General features: G+C 41.0%; 1 protein-coding gene across 13 annotated transcripts in view; it reads right to left on the bottom strand.

Annotated features, from left to right (window-relative positions):
- Nucleotides 1–17,169, bottom strand: part of THRB (thyroid hormone receptor beta) — a 176,505-nt gene that overhangs the window by 11,491 nt on the left and 147,845 nt on the right. For 12 of the 13 annotated variants that reach the window (XM_054816303.1, XM_054816297.1, XM_054816299.1 and 9 more), the window contains 4 exons: nucleotides 8,987–9,087; nucleotides 4,888–5,035; nucleotides 3,683–3,888; nucleotides 356–502 (listed from right to left, as the gene is read on the bottom strand). In XM_054816303.1, coding sequence (XP_054672278.1) covers nucleotides 356–502; nucleotides 3,683–3,888; nucleotides 4,888–5,035; nucleotides 8,987–9,087 — 602 coding nt within the window. The remainder of the gene's footprint in view (nucleotides 1–355; nucleotides 503–3,682; nucleotides 3,889–4,887; nucleotides 5,036–8,986; nucleotides 9,088–17,169) is intronic. The other variant, XM_054816307.1, reaches the window with a different exon arrangement.

Here is a 17,169-nt window from a genome sequence, read left to right as displayed (position 1 = left end):
GCCAAGGAGCCAGAAAGCACAGAGGAAACTGTGCGCTGGAAGATCTGATCAAACGTATAAAAGATGCTTCTGGACAGTCTCTTTTTGCTATTTGCTTTGTTCAAGGCCACCTCTAAAGACACATTTGAGTCCCTAATGAACCATGATGACTTCTAGATGGACAAAATCAGGATTTCAGTAATCACAGGAAAAAGAAAACTCATAAAATTCCAGGTGATTCTAGTCCCATCTATTTTGAGTCTCTTTAATTTTACTGATTTTAAACACAGTGAATTTTTTAGTTCCATGCCAGGAGTATTCTGAATAGTTTCAAACAACAGGCATATAAATGAGGGGTGCACGGAAATTTTCTTACCTCACAAAACATAGGCAACTTTTTGGCAAAATCCACCACTCTTGTTATCGCTGGTGTGATAATTTTTGTAAACTGGCTGAAGGCTTCTAAATCCACTTTCCCACCTTCTGGGGCATTAACTATTGGTGCCTGTCCAATGTCTTCTGGCTAAGGATACAAAGAAAGATATTTAAAGGAACAATCTATCTTAGAGCAAGTATTTTATACTCTAAAAAGTCCTGCTTGGCGACGGAAGATATGCTAAAATAAAAAATAACACTATTCACTTTATAAGTAATGCCCATTAAGCCACGAAGTGTGAATTTGCTTGTAAGGCATTTGTGAAAGAGGTGACTGCACAGAGAAATGGGTGACTGGCATGCCGCTACCCATCCTGTGTGGGCAGCTGCATTTTTGTGCACATGCGGTTTCTCCCTTGTGCCTGTATCTGAGCATTTTGTGGGTGTAGCTTATGAATTTTTTTTTGCTTAAAAATATAGGCATGTTCTTGTTTCCTACAGGTACTGAGAAGTCTCAAGTTTCTCTAAAAGTGAAAGGAGCTGAGGTGAGTGACTTGTTGTCCCTGAGAAGATGCTCAGAGCTTTGCAGAATTGCGCTCTTTCACCTAGGCGAAGTTCTGAAATCCTCTCCAGAACAGATTGCCTGGTATCACAGAGCTCCAGGCAACTGCCAAGGCCTGTTTCCCAAACCAGGCTAAAACAACTGATGACTAAGAATGGGCTAACACAAAGCTAGTCTGGATGAAGTGACTAGAATTTGAACTCATCTGGGTAAGATTTTGGTTGAAAATCACCTTCTGCATGACTTCAGCCCAAGGCTTCTCCAAAAGAGAAAACAACACGCCTATTTTGAGGATTTCAATAGGGATATAGAATTAAATAGATTCAAGCAGAATCTGCAATGAATGTCTTTTTATTCCAACTGCACTGCAACTTGTTCACCTGATTTTATGAGAGTTCATCAACGTTACCTGGTATTTTAAAACCAGACATAGCGGAGCTGTTCTGTTCACTAAGTGTGGCCTTGTGGAGGTAAAAAACCTGCCAACTAGAGGTTCCATTTTGTTCACATTTGAGAATCAGAAACTGGATAAAACCCAGAGAAGGTGGCCTTTAAGACTGATGGACTTAATGACATTTAGATAAGGGCACTTAAACAGGGGAGGTGCTGAAAGTGCTGTCTATAATAAAAACTTGTGCTCGGCAGTTTTTTAAAGCAACGTATCATAAAAGATCCTTCCACAGCTCTGTCGCCAATCTGAATCGAAATCCAACTTCTTTCAAGAAAAAAACTCAGCAATGCGTTAATAAAGCAGGCACCAATTGTAAAGGAACAATGAAGAGGACTGGACTCAATTATCTGATGGTTCCTACTAAAAAACTCAAATAATCCCAGTTCTAGGCTCCCTCCCCCCCTGAAATCTTGGGAAACTAAACCACATTGTCTGCGTGCTCATGATAAACGACCTTCATAATTTCCAAGCAAGAAGACCAAATGCTTAAAATGATGCATTACATTGTTAGGGAGACAGAATGCAATATTTTCTTGTGAAAGCCAAAAGAAGTCAGGATCACTAGCTAAAGCTAACACACTCCAGCAGGGCATGCAACTGGACAGCCCTTGCCACCTAGCTCACCTCAATAGGGAATGATGTCCAGACCTCAAAGGAGCTCCAGCTGTTGAAGAACCAGCCTCAGCTGCCTAGGGACCAACCCCCAACTCCTGAGGTGCGTGGTCAGTTCCTCTTGCTCTTCCATAGCTTGTGGCAGGGACTTTCAAAGCCCTCCACCTGTGGCTGGCAGGCCATCCTGGACTTTCCCTTCTGTGCTCATTGCAAGGTGTCAGTGAGCTCCCCACGCTTGACTTGAAACCACTGGGCTTCAGCATGTGAGCACTGCAAAGAACCAGGAGGCCCTACAGCAAGGGCTGCACCAAGTGCTCTTGGTCTGGCCTAGGAACCAGCTGTGGAAGTCACAGCTGGTTTCTGAACTGCCCATTACAGCTGCCTCCCCTGTCTCTGCCCCATCCGTCCCCTCTCCCATTCGCCCCATCATTACATCACCTCATGCCCTGTCTTTGGGCACCCTTTGCTGGAGGCTCCCCCTCTGCTGTGACTGTCTCCAGAGCCTGAAGCCCCTCAAAGACCACCTTTTACATGTCCCAGCATACCCATTCCCAGCCCCAACCTCAAGCTCCCCTTGCTTTATCCCAAACCAGGTGATACCCAAAGAACAGCAGTCCTGTCTGAGCAACCAAACGCACTATCACAGCTGCTTCTTGGTCTGCTAAAACCAGTGCCGCAAACCTTGCTGCGCGGCACCACTGGAAAATGCTCTGTTGCCAGCGATCACTGGCTGGGGTTTCCTGACCGCACGCTACTACGAACATTCATACAGAAATTTAGACAGCGCCACTGGAATTAACAAAACACCATAAAAGGGATCAGCTGGTTTGAATATATAATTTCTCTTAGCAATTTAACAGTGGGTCGAGATTCCCATGGTGAAATAGGCAGCAGGAGCCTAGGCTTGCAAATAATGAGTATTCTCTCTCTGATTTGGTATACACAGACTGTTAAAGACCCCTGTGTATTCCTGAAACGCAGTCTATAATCCCTCTTTTGTGCTGTATAAGCATTTTGCATTCCGCACTTACTTCCTTAAAAATCGATTTAGAAAAATCAAATCCTTTTCTAAGGCTAAGCATCACAAATCACCATTTATTTTCTGATGCTTAGTTACAGGCTGAAAACTTAAGTCGTCTTGTAGTCTGCAATCCTGATGCTATAGTGTCTGTATCATTCTGGTTTCATTGAAATTCATTTTTCTTTGCCAAATTTATTTTAATTTATGTGTTTGCTTTGGAACAAGGAAGCAAAAAACACGAGTTATTAATAAAAAATACCAGCTTTAGCCTAAAACTTTACATTGTTTTAACACTTACAATATGTTGTATGCTAGTTCCTAATAAAGACAACTATCCCTAGATATAATATATAAAAAAAGTTATCGTATGCATTATGGACTGCTATTATTATTTAATCAGGAGTGAAACAATTTTTCTACTTTTTCTTACCATAGCACATTACAAGTATCCAGCTGGGTAAGCCTTAACTTAGCAACACGCTGTTTATCTTTTGTAATACATGGTCTGATCAAACACTGAGCTTCAGGCAAGAATAAGCAAGTAGTAACTATAAAAAATGTTTTTCCTAAATGTCAATACAGTGGCAGACAGACCCTCTTTGGGGTTCCAATGTTGGGAAGGGACTTCAGAAGACTGAAAGGGACCTGGCTCCAAGAGCAGTGTAAAAGGAACAGTCCTTACCAGAAATTTCCTTTTCTGCTTCCAGTGGCTTCCTTGTGCATTGGTGGCCACATGTGCTTCAGTAACAATTTTGATGAGCTCCCACTCCTCATCCGTGGGCTCTGGTTTGTGCCCAATGGTTTTCTGCAGCTCTTCCCGACGTCTCTTCTCTCGATTTTCTTCTATCAGCTTCCTCTTTGCCAACCGCTTGCTGTCATCCAACACCACTAGCGGGGGAAAAAGCATAAAAACTGGCAGGAAGCTCTTAAGGCTGCCTGAACTTCGGTCTTTTCTATGGCTCAGTTACTAATTGATTACAAATACCTTCACTAATCAGTAAAGAGGTACTTTGGTAAGACCCACAGTTGACACAGTTCTCTTCGTTCTCCTTCCAAACTTCATTTTCTCAGAAGCCTGGATTGCAAAGAACGACTTACCCTTCTGGTAACATTTTGTATACTGCCGTTGCCTTCAGTGGCTTATTCCACCAGTAACACTAATATGTAAAAGCTTTGTGAGGACTCAACGTGCTCCTATATTGGACTTGGAGTAATCCACGTTGGGAAAGATGCACTTTTGTGCCTACTATTGGGCCTGTTTTCCTGTCCATTCTTCTGCAGAGGATTACGCCAGCAACAACCATTAACATTAATGCACAGCGGGATTTACGTGACTTCCTCCCATTTGCACTAACTCAAGTTACCGGTGTAAATCCCTGTGCAACGGCAGGAAAAGACGACCCCAAAGGGTTAATCTTACAGCCATATTTTCTAGTTCTTTAGTATGAGAGTCGGATTCTTTGCGGTAGATAACTTCTTCAGGGCTAAAAATAAAACAAACAACTGCAGGATGACTCATACAACGACATTCAATTCACATCCTCCAGAATTTTCTAAACAAGATGTTTTTTTCTCAAGCAAAGTGTCCATCCAGCTGCATTTCTCCCTGCTCTCCTCTAAAGAGTGAACATTCCTACTGTTACTCAGCCTGGTAAGGCCAGGAGAAGGTGCAGTCTGGTGAGGGATAAACATAAAATTACAGCCCTATGAAAGCGGTTTGATGCAATGAGCATAATTCCCCGGTACAAGTTATTAAAAACAAAAAAGTGCTGGCAGCTCTGCTCTACTTTGACAATCTGGACGAATCAATATATTATAAGTAAACACACACATTAAAAAAAAAAAAAAGATAAAAGGGAAGAAAGAAAACCAGAAAAATATACTTACAATCTGTTGCCATGCCAACAAAGATACATTTTTTGAAGCGACATTCCTGGCACTGATTTCTTGTTACTTTGTCTATCACACATTTTCCTTCATATTTACAGGAATAGGTTGGATGGAGGTTTTTCTGAATGGTTCTTCTAAAAAAACCCTAAGTGCAATAAATAAATACATTGCAAAGCATTAGTGTTGTGCAATTTTTTTCAAATTGGGAGCCACTCTGGTTTGATAGAAATGTACCTAAGTAGGCAAGACAACATACTTCATTCTATGAGACTCTCAAAGACGAAAAGAACAAACCAGTTTTAGAGTGTATGGCATTTTTTTTCTGACTTTCATGAAATATTTTCTCCCTAAAAATTAAAAATATATAGACATCTTAGGTAAGTCAAGGCATAAGTAATGCTGTCTTGAGGGACAAATAACTGTCTACATGTCTTCTTGAAGTCTTATGTTTCTGTGTGTTAAACTTTTTTGTATTTGAACTAGAGAGTTTATTTTGAGCCCCTTTCTAAATTACATAATAATTTTGAGGGATATTAAGAGGCAGAAACACACTTTTAATTAAAGAGCAGCTTCTGCAAATAGTAAGAATGGTGGTGTGTATGTGCTACTAAAGGATTAAGAACAAACAGTTCTACTCCTTTCTTCCCATCAAAGCCAAATAACCAACCACCCAAATCCGGGTAAGACTAAGAATTTTGCAAACACAATTTACACAATCTTCGCGTTTGGTTTTAAATAATGGAGTTTGGTTCTAAATAATGGATCCATAATTTTAAAATTACCCGTATTTCTGAGAAAAGGATTTCATTTGTATTTACCACACACCTCTGTATTCGAAATGAACATCACCAATAAAGATCCCTCTAGATTGAAATCCATTCTTTCTTTCTATCTATCTATCTATCTATCTATCTATCTATCTATCATGATACAGATCTATATTGCCAATTGCAACATGGATATGAGGTCGGATGCTAAGTTCACGTGAACTAATGTAGCTCCGCTGAAGTCACTGATTTATACACCCCATAGACTCTGGCCTTAGGTAAAGAAATCAGATACAACTTATCTCTGAACATTATGGACCTAATCCTGGTACTAATTTCAACATGACTTTTCTCACTGACTTCTGCAAGAGCTGGATAAACTTCCAAAGACCACAAGATATGGACAACACAGGCTGTAAAGCAAGAAATTTAGACGTCACTGTAATGTCTAGTTTCACCGTTGTTTGAGACCGTCTACATTCAGCAATGCAGCTTGGGACCACCTCGACATAGAGAAAACACTGGGACCCTGCTCCTGTTTGACTGAGGCCATTGAGAATGGCTTTGGTTTCAGTGAAAACAATGGCAAAATTCAGGTGAGATTTTACCTAATGAATAGCCTCTTCAGCAGGGATTTTGTCTAATGAATAGTCTCTTCACTAGGCGAAAGGTCTGTTTTTAATCCTGTTAAATAATATCCAGTAAAATCTTATAGCAGTGTGTAATTTCTTTTAACACAGAATGTAGAATTAAGACGTACAGATAAGTCTGTGTTTCAGCTTGAGCTCCTAACTCCAGTAAAGACAATAAAAAGCCTTGTCCTCATTAGAGTTTTATCTTACAAGATCCAGCTCAAGCTAAGAGTAGAACTCTTTGTTCCTTAATAACGATGATACCTGAAATTCCAATTAAACTGAGTTGCATAAAGCATGTGTGAGCCTTTGCAAGACTGGGACCTGCTGCGTTGAGCCAACATCCAGTGAATCAAAGGCAAGATGTCCTTATGTGGGGTTTGGATCAGGTCTCAAACTCTCATCTACCCAACAGCCGGATTTGGATCCACTCAACCCTGTGACGAATTCCTAGAGATGTGACCTGTCCCTCTCCTCCCTGAAGATCAAAGCTGGCTCTGGACAACCAGGGACACGGGGTAATCTCTAGTTACAGCAAGAGATGGAAACATCTCTGATGAATCTCAGGAAGTGGTACTGAACTTCTGTTTTCCAAGCCTTGCATGGGACTTAACGTAGCTCTAGCTTTATAATGGCAAAGCTCTTCACCATCCGTGTTGGGACCAGCACATTTCATCTTCCTAATTGCTCTGCATTTCTCAGAAACTTTTTGTATCATCTCTAGATACAATGTGATAAGGAAGCTGCTCTCTACATTCATCCCAACACTTCACCACAGAAGTGTTACTTTCATCAATAAAAGAAAGCACGTTTTACTCTAAGGCAACTACTCTTTTCCTAAATTCCTTTACTATGCACCTATATAGCAACAGATGCAATGGGTACAGTCCGGAGAAACATTCTGGTGATGTCAGAACTCACTATTGGTTTTTTTCTGTTTAAATTCCTTACAATTTACTCTTCAGAAATCATATGTGAGGATGCTATGTTCAAGAAAGCACTTGCCAAAGCAAATTTTTGGCTGTCAGCCCTGATTAATGTTGTTACAAAATTGAAGTTATTTTGAGTGGAAGCAACTAGTAAATGTCAAATTCACTGAGAATTGATTACATATAACTTTGCTGATAAATCATACAACTTGAAGTGTGTATGCAGATCCTCCAAAGCATGGGTTTAAATTGTCCATCACCAAAAAAACCATCTTGTACAATGAACACATTTGCAAGAAGAACAAATCAAATGGAAACAAAAGAGTCTGTAAGCCAACTATAAGTAGGAGAAAGAAATTAACTACTTTTGGAAAATTGTTATCTCAGTTCCTTGTGGACATAATTTTAAATTGTACATCAGACAGAAGAACTGTATCTGAAGATAAAAGTAGATTTTGTATGCTATATCTTTAAAATAGCTGGTAGGCATAAAAAGAAATACTTCAGTTGGAATAACAAAAACCTGAGTAGCAAAGCTGGTGAGAGATATAGCTGTTCAGCTGGGAGCAAAAGATATTTCATAATGCCACAGTGTCGCTTACTTCTCATTATTTCTGAATTAAGTCATATTCATACATTTTACGTATTGTTATCATCTGGTATATGGGATGCAAATGTGTAAGAATCACTTGTTCAGTTCCACAGGTTTTTTTTCAGATATAAATGTTTTTTCATACATATTATGTATAAAACCATTATGAATATTACCACAAATCTGCTATACATAGGATGTTTAGGTCTTTGTGCATTTCATAAATGTAACTTAGGGCAATGCTGTACAGCTGAAGGAACTACTTCAACACAAGAGTTACTGTGATGTGGGGCTCTAAAGCCAATCCAAACCCAAAATCTCAGATCCAAATATTCCAGACTTTGGGGATGAACAGAATACAACTTTTGTGGCTTAGTCCCATGACACTAGTCCATGATATGTGTGGTCCCATTTGTTTAGAAAAACAACCATTTTTTATTTTTTGGAGGAAAGAATAGCTTTCTTACAGGATCTCAAGCTATTCAGGCAAATTTATGACAGTGAAATCATGTAAGATGTGCACGATTGTGTTACTCATTTTTTTATTTACTTGCCCAAAGCAATCTCTTTTTTAATTCTGCGTGTAGCTTTGGAGATGCAATTTAGGGCTGAAAGCACATTTCAATATGCTTAAGTTAAAGAAGTCAAAATTGTTTTGAAACGGTTTTAACTGGGTGTCAATGCTTCCCAAAGTGACGGATGTTACTGTTGTATGAGCATGTGGAAGGGATTTTGATTTTTGCTTCTTCACAGTGACGATGAGAGGCACTGGAACACTGTTAATCGCTACAGACTCTTCATGGTCATAGGCGGAACCTCAGCTATTGCATAAACAGCCTCACTGGAGCTGCTGCGAGCACGCTGATGTACGCTGGCTGAGAACGTGGCCAAAGAAACATTAAAAAATGGAAATGTAGAAGCTGACGGTTAAACAGCAACAACAAAAATCTAAATTTCTCATTTTATTTTCAGAAGCAAACACTGCAAAAATCAACTATATTCCTTATGCATATGAAGAGCAGCGGCACAGCCAGCTACGGCTTATCATCAGTACTGGATGTTCTTATTCGCTTCTAATCTGTCTTTGTTTTATTTGACAGCACAGTTCAGGAAGTCTGTATAATGGAGGAGCTGGAGAGCTATTTCTGATTCCCACTTTCCCACTGTGCCATTTACCTTGCAACCTTCGCAAGTGATGCAGCGATAATGATATCCGGTGGCTTTGTCCCCACATACTACACATAGCTCATCCTTGTCTAAGTAACTGGGTATATACCCTGTAAAGAAAAAGAGGATGTGGCATGTAAACTTGATTTAAAATGATACGATACATTTGATATAAAAAAATATTATTTTAAAATCCACTGCAGATCTTGTCTACCAGTCCCATAGTTCTGAACTCACTGAATTTCCTGAATAAAAAGCTCATACTATGTTACAGGCATATTTAAACATAGTCTATAATATCTTCTACTTTTCAGACTCTTTCAGCATCTACTGGTCAAGAGGGAAAAGTCAGAACATGATTACTCTCTCCTGAGTGAAATACTACCTCGGAAAAATAAATATAATTATTTTTACCTCAAAAGCCTGGATGTGAAAAAATATCAGTGAGACATACAATATATTTCTCTTTTCTGTTTCACAACAAACCCGATATACTTGTATACTGAAGATGAGATCCCAGGTTGCAGGGTGACTCAGGGACCTGGTAGTAAGAAATATTTACTGAGAGATTGTTTGTTTCAAAACAGCCCCACAGGCGTGGTTAGAGAAGTACCAGCAACAGACAGCCCGAGCCGTATTGATCATATCTGACCTGGGTGTGTTTTGCAGGAACATTTAACACAGCCTGAATTTGGGGCAAAATACGTGGGCATTCAAATATATGCGTGTGTGTGTGTGTACATGCATGTGTTAGAATGACATTTTCTCTACTCAAGTGGTTTACCAGACACCCAACAAACGAAATCAAATATTACTGCTATAAAAAACATTGGCAGTGCTTAGTTCTTTTCCCACAATGACATTTGTTTTGATAACATAAACATATTTTCAGTTTGAGGAAAAAACCCTAAAACAATTCTGACGGCAACCAAAAAGTAATTCGAAAGTAAAGAGAACTTTGAAACAGGGTAAAATACAAACCTTTCAAAATAAGTGTTCCCATGACTCATAATTAATGGAGTTACGGTACATAACTTTTCCTTGTGAAAAATCTCTCTGTAAAGATGTAACACAGAGAGCTCAGATTCACTTTGAGAGGAGAGAGGAAAGTGCAGCTATTTGTGTAACAACGTAAGATTATTAAAGTGTAGTAAGTATTTCACAGAATCCCAGAACGGCTGAGGTTGGAAGGCATCTCTGGAGGGCATCTGGTCCAACTTCCCTGCTCAAGCAGGTTCACCTACGGCCAGTTGCCCAGGACCATGTCCTGATGGCTTTTGAGTATCTCCAAGGATGGAAACTCCACCACCTTTGTGGGCAACAACCTGTGTCTGTGCTTGGTCATAGTGAAAATAAAAGATTATTTTATTCCCTGTATTTCTATTTGTGCCCATTGCCTGTTGTCCTGTTAGTGGGCACCACTGAGAAGAGTCTGGCTCTGTCTTCTACCTGATGGAGGATCAGGTATTTCTACACATTTGATAAGACACCCCCTTTGAGCCTTCTCTGCTCCAGGCTGAACAGTCCTACCTCCCTCAGTCTCTCCTCACAGAATAGATGCTCCAGTCCCTTCATCATCTTTGTGGCCCTTTTCTGGACTTGCTCCAGTATGTCCATGTCTTTCTTGTATTGGGGAGCCCAGAACTGAACCCAGCACTGCAGGTGTTTCACCAGAGCTGAGCAGAGGGGAAGGATCACCTCCCTCAACCTGCTGGTGATGATCTTCCTAATGCAGACCACGATGCCACTGACCTTCCTTGCCTCAAGGACACACTGCTGGCTCCTGTTCAACGTGCTGCCCACCAGGAACCCCCAAGAACTTCAATGCAAAGCGCTTTCCAGCTGGTTGGGACTCAACCTGTACTGCTGCATTTACTACTCTTCCCTCAGTGCAGGACTGGGAAATTTGGCATTTCCCTTTGATGAACTTCAAGCGATTCCTCTCATCCCATTTCTCCAGCCTGCCTACGTCGCTCTGAATGGCAGCACACCCATCTGGCGTACCAGCCACGCCTCCCAGTTCTGCATCATCTGCCAACTGAGTGCAATTTATGAGTGCAATGAAGAAGAGTCCTTTGGATGTGGCTGCCTGCAACATTATCCCTTGCCACTGGCTTGCAGGACCCATCTGTAGCACTACGCATTAGACTAGAGTCCAGGCTTGCTGACTTCATGCAGCCCTCACACCAGTATGGCTCGGTACAGCTCAGGGACTTGGCACACCACAGTCACATGGAGGGCAACCAGCAACAAGACTCAGGGCAGCAGAAGGCTGTTGGAGGATGCTGCAAGAGGGGTGGCCGTCATCTTCCTGTGACTAACAAGCCGGAGGGTCAGCTCAATAACAGACAGCTTCAATGAAAGTGAAAAGCTACACCTGCCAGAGGTTCTCCAGAAAGAAAAGCCCAAATCAGAAAGAAACTACTTGAAATTAACTGAGCTTAAACTACTTGAACTTTCTGGGGGCTGCTGAGTGGATTAGGAGAAAGTAAAGAAGGAAGAAGGTAGGAAGTATTTGTACTTCATATGTTTAGTTTGAGCATAATTATGAGAACCTCGAATTATAGAGGAACATACATCCCTCTCCTGTACTGCTGGGAAGCAGGAGCACTCTGAAGCCGTGCCCGGGTACCTGCATCTCAGGTTTGCCAATACTCCTCCTGGCGTCTGAAAGAGGAGCCGGGGAATGAGCTGAGATCTTACTGATGTATCATACCAGTCTATAATACAGCAAAAGATTAGATTTACATTCAGGTTACATTTCTCCATGATGAGCAAGTTGTGCTTAGATAAAGACTGGTGGGCACGTGGAGCTGGTTCTGTGACCTTGAGGGAAGAGAGACAGCAGGGTTTCGACTCTAATTTACATCACTGACTCCTAATGGACATTATGCCAGTGGGGGATTAGCGGAGGCTATTATCTCCATCCTGCCCCCCTTTTGCTCACACCTGCCTCTGCACATGGGACACATACACAACACGGAGCTGATACAGGAGACAGCAGAGCCAGCGAAGGGATGCAGAATGTTCCACTACGTTTCTCATGAACATTAACACCTTCTTGTTATCGCTGGTTACCACTATTCATGAAAAACAGAGTTAGCATAGCATAGACTATGTCCTCTAAAATTCAGTATCCCTGGTTTTCTTCCTCAAGAGTTACTTCTGAATTAAATGCCTTGATATTTCATTAAGTATATAATCTGGTTAGCACTGCTCATGTAATGGCAGCTTCGTTCTATTCGAGGAGCAGGAGACCATTTGTCTAAACCGCTTCCTTAAAAATATACAGTAGCTTGCACACATGACCACTGGTGTCCATCTCCTTCCTGGAGTTTCATGATTTTATCCAACCCAGGAAACAGTTTCCAATCTGGCCGAAAAGATAAATCTCCTACAGGCGCTCCTAGCCAGAAATTAAAACGGGCATCCTAACATCCAACCACATTCCCAATTCTGCTGTATTTGAAGTGGTAAGTGCCAGCTATTTAAGCTACTTCAACGTTAAATATTATGTTCATTACTTTTCCAGGATTGTGCCCATGTCACAAGGTAAGCACATGCTGTGAGCTCTTCTACTGCTTCAACAGGAAATACAGATAGAAAACTTGTATCCCAAGAAATCACTGGCAATAAAAGCGTGCAATAAATATCTTTTTTCTTTCTACTACAAATCTGAGAGTGATAGCTGCACTTTTGTGTATTTTTAACACTCCTTCCAACAGCGAATGAGGTCAGAAAGTAAGAAAATTGGACCTTCAGCAGTGTTTTAAAAAGATGTAATTCAGACAAACAGGCATCATGCCAAGAAGAATAAGGGGACCTACATTCAGTTCTTACACACCATAATGGCCACTGTAAATAATTTCTAGAAGCTGCAAATACCCAGTGTGACCTCTGTATAAATTCAATGCAATTTCATTTATAAGCCATGCAGATAAGCAGCCTCAGTGCATTCGTGCTGCTACTCAGAGTTAGGAGTAGTATCAGCAGGAAGAAATTCAACAATGTTTTTCTAAACTTGGTACCAGCATGGAAGCTATGAATAGTGCAATGGAGATTTTGGGGGAAGTCATGGATGGCAGCAGAGTTGTGTGTTGGATGGTTCAAGGAAGAAGCAGAGCATCAGACTTCTCTGACTCCTTGCAGCACTTGGGGAAAAGAGAGGAGGGGCAGACTAATAGGGACTTGGCTCTCACATCAGCAAGTACTTTGGCATCTTATGCGTTTAATAGCTCTGAACCAAAAATAGAAACTCCTATGCGGAAGAAGCAGATGCTGTCGGGACAGAATAACACAGGTGCCTTCTTATGAGAGAAGAACGATGACAAATCTCATGGGAACATCGGGTAGGTTCCCATTTCTGGTGTTCATATTTCATCCTGTATTTCTTCGTCAAAACCTACTAAGTAAATAGCTAAGAGGAACCATTCAAAAGCAATGCCAATCTCACTGAACTGTACAATAATAACCAACATCATTCCTTGGTCTTTCAGGCCTCTGTCTGCTGTAGCATCCTCATGGACTATCATTTGCTGCATCCCGTACGATCCGCAAAGTTAACTATCTGTCAAGTCTGACAGTTCATTTCAATATCCACCATGGATCTTTGCTCGGAGTGGAGAACACCAACGAATGACCTTGACCTGCCACATCTGGTGTTTCCCCTGCAGCCTAAAGTAACTCCTTTGCTCCCCAGACTCCCACCTGCCCATCCGCCTAATCTTACTGTCTTGGTAAGGCTAAGTACTCAGCAGGACCAGTTGACCTTATCTAGAACAATATGTTGTATAATCCATTATAACCAATCTTGATGGCGGTTTACAATATCTTTTAAACCACAGCTGTAGCTTGTAACACCCTTTGTAGAGGTATGGCAAAAAACAATTCCCTTTGATAGGAAAATACGCAACGAGTTTGCCCCAGCAGCCGTAAGGACAGAACAAGATCTGCTAACCTATGCAGTCATCTGAGGTACTCTGTTTCATTAATACTGTATGCCTACACTCTCAAATTACCATTTGCAGGAATGATACCTCAAAGCAGCATATGTGACCCTGCACAGTGTAACAGATTTGAGAGACACAAATAAGACACTCGGTGGCTATTCCTGCCCCGGCCACCCCGCAACAAGGCAAAGAAAAGCTATTTACATGAAAACAACCCCTGAAAAATGATACTGGTTTTTTTTCCTTTGTACCTGGCACACATTAGGAAAAAAGCGTATTTTGAGAAAAATAAAGAACCGATTTCAGTTTTGTTAAAGCATCATTGCACAGACTTGACATCTCCAGGTCTCCGTCTGTACAGACAATGTAACATTGGCTTCGGGATCAAATCACACCTTAAAAAAATTCGAGGACCCAAACTGTATTTGACTACCAAACAGGGATATGAGTGAGATTGACGCAAACAAATGATGTCGATATACCAGAAGTTCCTTATTAGCTTGTTCCTGATCCACCCTAGGCTTAAGCCTTGCAAGCAGAAAAAGCTATTTTTGCTATTGCACAAGGACACTTGCGTTTTAAGACCATTATTGAGCATTTTGATTTTCTCTGTACACTGGCAGAGAGTCATCTATTAAATATATTCCCTAAAATCTTTCTTTCCCCCATCTGGTACGGCTTACGTGACTAGAGACCACTCACTAAAATGAGGAGTTCAGGACTTATCAGTAAGCTCGTATTCACTTACTAGACACTGCAGTATGGAAATGAAAAAGAAGTAGTTAATTACTACCTTGAGAATCCCCAACTGTATTAGAACTGAAAAGAAAATTCATACTGTTGTTCTGCCGATTTCACAGTCACATTGTAACTCTTTGCAAATTATAAAAAAATTACAAGAACCATCCAGATATCATCCTTGATACACTTGTGTAGAAAAAGCTTAAACAGATTGTTTATTGGAGAAAGCATAAAGCTGAGTGAGAAAAAGCATACTCCATTCTTGTTTGTGCTATTATCAATACTGATCTGAACGGCTGGGCTGATAACACTGATCCTTGTTTCCCACTTTCTTTAAATTACTCCCACTGAGAAAAATTGCTTATTTTTCCATCGAGCTTGGAAGCACCGAGAATGTTGCTAAACCGATTCACACATTTCTTGCTAGTTAACTGGCTTGTTTGTCCACAATTTTGACCTTTGTTGACATTCTTTGATTTATGGCATTACTAAAATTTGGCAAGAGATTCTGCAAAGACAGAATTTGGAACATTTTTTATAGTCTCTTTTCCCTCTCTGACTTTTCTATGTTTTAACCCTATTCTTTGGGCTGAGTCAGAAACCTTATCAACAGTAGTGCATTTTGCACAGATGTGCTGAAAACATTTTAGCCCAAACCGCGTTATCACTTCAACTGCTCTGATCAGTACTGTACTCGCACCCATTACCAACTACCGGTACAAAATCCACTACTGTACAAGTCAGAACACGCAATATTTTTTTCCCCAAAATTACTTAAATGTTTTTAGAGACCACAGCTTTGTATTGCAAGTAACTTAAAAATCTAAGTCTCACTGAATGTCAGTTTTACTACTGATGCAAAAGCAAAGCGTGACTCAGTTCACTTTCCCCATCCTTCATTTGCTTGTGGAAAGGTTACAGCAAAAGAGCAGGAAACACTTTTTTCACTGACATTTTTATTAAAAAAGAAACAGACATAATTCCAAATGCATAATGATTTGCTGAATAAGATGGAATTTTTCTGATCAGTGCTATGTCCTTAGCTGAGTGGTTGAGAGCGGAATTAATCATTTTTACATTCAAAATAATTGTTAACATACCCTGCTGCAAAGGCCAAAAATGACAAATGCTCAATGTTTCTGTAAATTGACTATTCGCATACATACTCTCTGCACTGATAAGAAGACATTTTGACATAACCTCCATGTTGTATTTTCTTAGCTATTCAGAACGTCCCCTAATGTTTTCACACTGCTGAGAACTTGGTTTGGACTAATTCAGTCGCATACTTTAGCAGTCACACAGTATATATTCTCAGCTGCACGTAAATTGCCTGAGAAAATATAAAGGGAAATAATAATGACAATTACAATTACAATAATAACAACAATAATAACTTGCAAAGCCCCATTCTCCCACCATACCCAGAGCCCTTAAACAGACGGCATTAACCTCACCTTGTAGCTGGGAAGCAAGGTGAGATGCTGGGCTGAGGAGCTGGCACTGCTACAGCCCGACTCAGGAATTCCTGCCTGCAAACCCGCGGGTTTTGGGGCAGCCTCTGGTTACTTCTGGTCCGCCCCATAGCGCCTGAAGTTAAAGCCTAACTTCATAGACACCAGCGGGCATCTTCGTTATCTTTGCCCATGAAATAAATGTACGAAGGGAAGCGAAAGCGAACCCTCAGCCCGGTTTTCACTTTGCAGACCTATTTCCCATGTTGTCCAAATGGCCGACACACAGCGTGAGCACCAAACGTGGGGATGCTGAGGTTTCCGGACCTCTGTACATCTTTCTTTTGTACTTTCATGACTCTACTACCTCTACCCTGTCACTGGGTACTCCTCCTCACTGTATGGGCGGTATGAGGAGATCCAGGGACACTTCTGCCTTGCTGGGTAGGGTGGCACGGGCTCCCCCCGAGCATCACCCATCCGACGTGCAGTGTCCCAAGCTCACCACGGCCGGCGGCACCGTAAGAGAGGAAAAATATTCCAGTTTAAGCTCTCTGGGACAGAATTGGGAATAGCACCTCACTCTCATGATGATGAGCCCTGTTCTGGACATCAGATTTCACAGCCTCAGGTAGAAAACAAAGTGTATCTGGTTGCCTGTCTCCTATGGTGGGATCAGATCCAAAAGGGCTTCCTTAATGAAAGAGTAAGCTCTTGCAGGAATATTGTGCTGCTGCCTCTGAACAGTGTACACTACAGCACAAAAGATAACGGAGCAACAAGTAGCTGCAAAGCTAAAACCACACCTCCACCTCTTGATTTTCTGGAGCACAATTTTTGCCTTTAAAATTCAAGTCTTTCATCAGAATTTGTGACAGATAATCAGGAAATAATAGTTTTTAATGTGCTGTAATGACTGGAGCAGCCTAAGTGCTTTCTTACGTTTTAGAGTAACTGGCTATACTTTCTAAATACTTTTTTTTTTTTTCCTTTAGGGACACATTGTTGGGGTCTTTGGTTCTTGTTTTTTAAAGTTATTTTCGGAATT

Source organism: Grus americana, chromosome 2, assembly GCF_028858705.1.
Source record: "Grus americana isolate bGruAme1 chromosome 2, bGruAme1.mat, whole genome shotgun sequence".
NCBI classification, from domain to species: Eukaryota; Metazoa; Chordata; class Aves; order Gruiformes; family Gruidae; genus Grus; species Grus americana.
The sequence above is the reverse complement of the archived record's forward strand: the minus strand, read 5'-3'. Positions and strand labels throughout refer to the sequence as shown.